The sequence below is a fragment of the Gossypium hirsutum genome, unplaced genomic scaffold (genome assembly GCF_007990345.1).
Source record: "Gossypium hirsutum isolate 1008001.06 unplaced genomic scaffold, Gossypium_hirsutum_v2.1 scaffold_1320, whole genome shotgun sequence".
In the NCBI taxonomy this organism is placed as follows: domain Eukaryota; kingdom Viridiplantae; phylum Streptophyta; class Magnoliopsida; order Malvales; family Malvaceae; genus Gossypium; species Gossypium hirsutum.
This window is the reverse complement of record NW_024403555.1, coordinates 1-2,919: the sequence shown is the minus strand read 5'-3', so window position 1 is coordinate 2,919 and position 2,919 is coordinate 1. Positions and strand designations below refer to the sequence as shown.

Sequence of the window (2,919 nt, the reverse complement as noted above, 5' to 3'; positions counted from 1 at the left end):
TGTGATCTTTTTTTTATAGTGTTAGATGGTACGAAATATTAGGATATTTGGTTTATTTATCTTAATGATGGAATAAGTATTATTATGCATTTATATATAATGAATTTTAATTTTTTTTGCGTATAACTTACTAAGCTTTAATAGCTTAATGTGTGTTTGTATTTGTTTACTCTGTTTTATAGATTTTGGAGTCGCGTTACGAGCTCGGGGATCATCAGCATAGTCTATCACACTATCGACTGTCTTTGGTATTTTATAAATTTTGAATTCGAACCTATGGCATGTATAGTCTAGTTTATATGTTTAATTTTAGGATGTGTGAATTTGAGCCATGCGAAAATGGCTTATTCATTTTGGTTAAGTTTGGTTTTATGGTTGTGATCTATTTGATATATATATATGATGTTTAAGCTTATGCAAAAATTTCGGTTATTTATATGGTAGTGTGATGTGTTTAGCATATTTGTAAATAGTTTTATAAATTAGTATAGTTAAGCCTAATTTGAAAATAATGTGTATTATATGTAGTATAGTTAGTAAATTGAAATGACATAAATGTTTGGATAATTGCTTGATTTATGATATTAAATTTTGATCGGTAATGCCTCGTAACTCTAATCCGTCGATGGACACGGGTCGGGGTGTTACATATTTTATAAATTTCCTATTAAGTATTGATTTGGAAGAAAGTGCTTAGCAAAGAAAAGGAAAAGGAAGAGAGAGTAAGAGATTTGAAACAAACATGTAAAGCAATGAAAGAATGAATCCAATTGATTTCGATTGCTATGCAATGGTGAAAATTTGAACCCTGAAAAAAAAATTACGCCGTACACAAGACCCTCCCTACGTCTCATTAGACTTAAAATTTGCCTGCGTTTTAAAGATTTCCCTTGAAGGTTCAATGAGTATTCCAGTACTAGCTTCATGCTTCTGTTTCTTCTTCTGCTGCTTCGGCTTTAGGTTGTGATTCATCTTCTTTTAGTTTTGATTCGGAATCTGATTCAGCTTCAGACCTTACTTCGGGTGAAGGTGCTGCTGAACTTTTCTTGGAAGCAGATGTCTCTGTAAGATGAGCATAGGTGCCTTTCTCTTTGAAGAGTTGTGAAAAGTGATGCTTGCAGTAAAGGAAGCCTTCCAATGCAGCATATGTTGATGGTGTAAGCACACAACCTCCATGTGAACACCTAAAGCATGATTTATGGTAGTTTTCTCCTTCCACAGTCACCTTCTCTAAGGGGTATGCAGTTTTCTTACAGACACCGCATTTGTCTTGTGTACCAGAGAAGAATGATGCGAATTTGCTAGGAGCCTTTCCCTGCCAAAATAATCAACATGTAAATTCGAATCTCAATATCGTAACCTTATTTTCGAAAAGAAGTAAAGTACCGTTCCATTTGACTTTTCGGATGAGGGTTTTGCATTCTTATTTTGGTAAGTGCCAGTTTCCTTGAAAAGTTGCTCAAAGTGTGGCTTACAATACAGGACACCGTCCATTGAGCAATAGTTTCCCATCTGTTTATAAAAAGAAATGTGACTATCTAATTTTAATTCATGAAAACAAACAAGAGGTAGGGATTAACAGAAGAAATATACCACCAGCACACCATGGCAATGGCTACATTTGAAGCAAGTCTTATGATAAGAAATGCCGTCAGCTGTTAATAAATCAATAACATGAACAGTCTTATCACAAGCCTTGCATTTCTCTGTTGTTCCACTGAAAGTCATTTTCCTCTTAAATTAGATGTGCAATGGAAAAAAATTCTGTTGCAAAAATGAGGAAAAGGGATTAAAAAGTAAAAAACTATAGAGGAAATGCTTCAATGGAAAACAACAAGATATGTGTTTTTGGCTTGGTTAAGTGAGGTTTATAAAGGCAGATTAAAGGGGTAAAATTAGTAATGCAAAAAAAAGAAAAAGAAAAAAGTGGAGGATATGGATTTACGGTGATTAAGGATACGAAATCAAAGCTCCATCCCTATAATTCATTTTTGGATTTATGAATACTTAAGAATAGGGAGTTCTATCTTTCATGGAAGAACGGAGATTAACAAGGTTTTGCTTCACCCAGTATCTCCCATTTATATATTTTTTTTATAGGTTAATATCTTTTTTCCTTTGCAATATATATTTTTTATAGAAAAAAAATGATGGTAGAATTAGTAACCATTAATTAATAGTAACAATAGTTTATAATTCTTAAATTTGGTAATTGTTTAAGTTAGATCTTAAACTTGGTAATTATTCTTACATTAGGCCCTCAACTTGATAATTATTCTCACATTGAGGCTTGAACTTGATAATTATTCTCACACTAGGGCCAACTTTAGGATTTTTAAGGGTTAACTTAGACAAAAAAAGAAGTTCAAATCCTAATGTGAGAAGAATCGCCTAATTCAGGACTTAACTTCTTTAAAAAAATTCAGACTCCAATATAAAAATAATTGTCAAATTCAAGCTTTTAAAAGACTTTGAATTGTATATGTTGGTTGTTTTCATGGGACATAATGAGCACTCAAGATAAGGAAAGTTCAAAACATGTACTTGGCAATTGTCATATCTGAATAATTTTTTCGATCTCTGACAACATAGCAAGTCAAGCTTTAAAAATTACAATTTATGGAGAGAGAATTAATGTATTATTTCACTCATAAAATTTGATGTACAACAATATTACAATGTCCACAAGGAAGAGCTGAAACACCCAAGAAATTTCTTTGGTGTATATCCAATACCACGAAATTTGGCTGCAGTTTCTGTTATCTCCAGAATATCTTCCGCTTTCTTGGCTTCAATTACTGCTCTTTTTTCTTCTGACTGTTAATGGCTTCTAGCTAGCCTCTACCTTTTTCATTTTCTCACCATACTCTGCCTTCTTCTTTTCCAATTTTTCCCATCACAAACATCAAACTTTTTTAT

At 32.5% G+C, this 2,919-nt stretch overlaps 1 protein-coding gene across 1 annotated transcript; it reads right to left on the bottom strand.

Moving 5' to 3' along the window:
• Positions 1 to 558: 558 nt before the first annotated feature.
• Positions 559 to 2,055, bottom strand: LOC107930019 (LIM domain-containing protein WLIM2b). Its single transcript, XM_016861571.2, has 3 exons — positions 1,594 to 2,055; positions 1,387 to 1,512; positions 559 to 1,315 (listed from the first exon to the last, which is right to left on the bottom strand). Exons 1-3 carry the CDS (start codon positions 1,726 to 1,728, stop codon positions 923 to 925), a joined length of 654 nt encoding a protein of 217 aa, XP_016717060.1. The 5' UTR covers positions 1,729 to 2,055; the 3' UTR covers positions 559 to 922.
• Positions 2,056 to 2,919: the final 864 nt, after the last annotated feature.

Coding starts and splice junctions, on each gene's coding strand:
- LOC107930019 (XM_016861571.2), bottom strand. CDS start 1,728: ATGACTTTCAGTGGAACAACAGAGAAATGCAAGGCTTGTGATAAGACT. Junction 1,513..1,593: donor ATTGCCATGGTGTGCTGGTG/GTATATTTCTTC, acceptor TTTTATAAACAG/ATGGGAAACTATTGCTCAAT. Junction 1,316..1,386: donor CCGAAAAGTCAAATGGAACG/GTACTTTACTTC, acceptor TTATTTTGGCAG/GGAAAGGCTCCTAGCAAATT.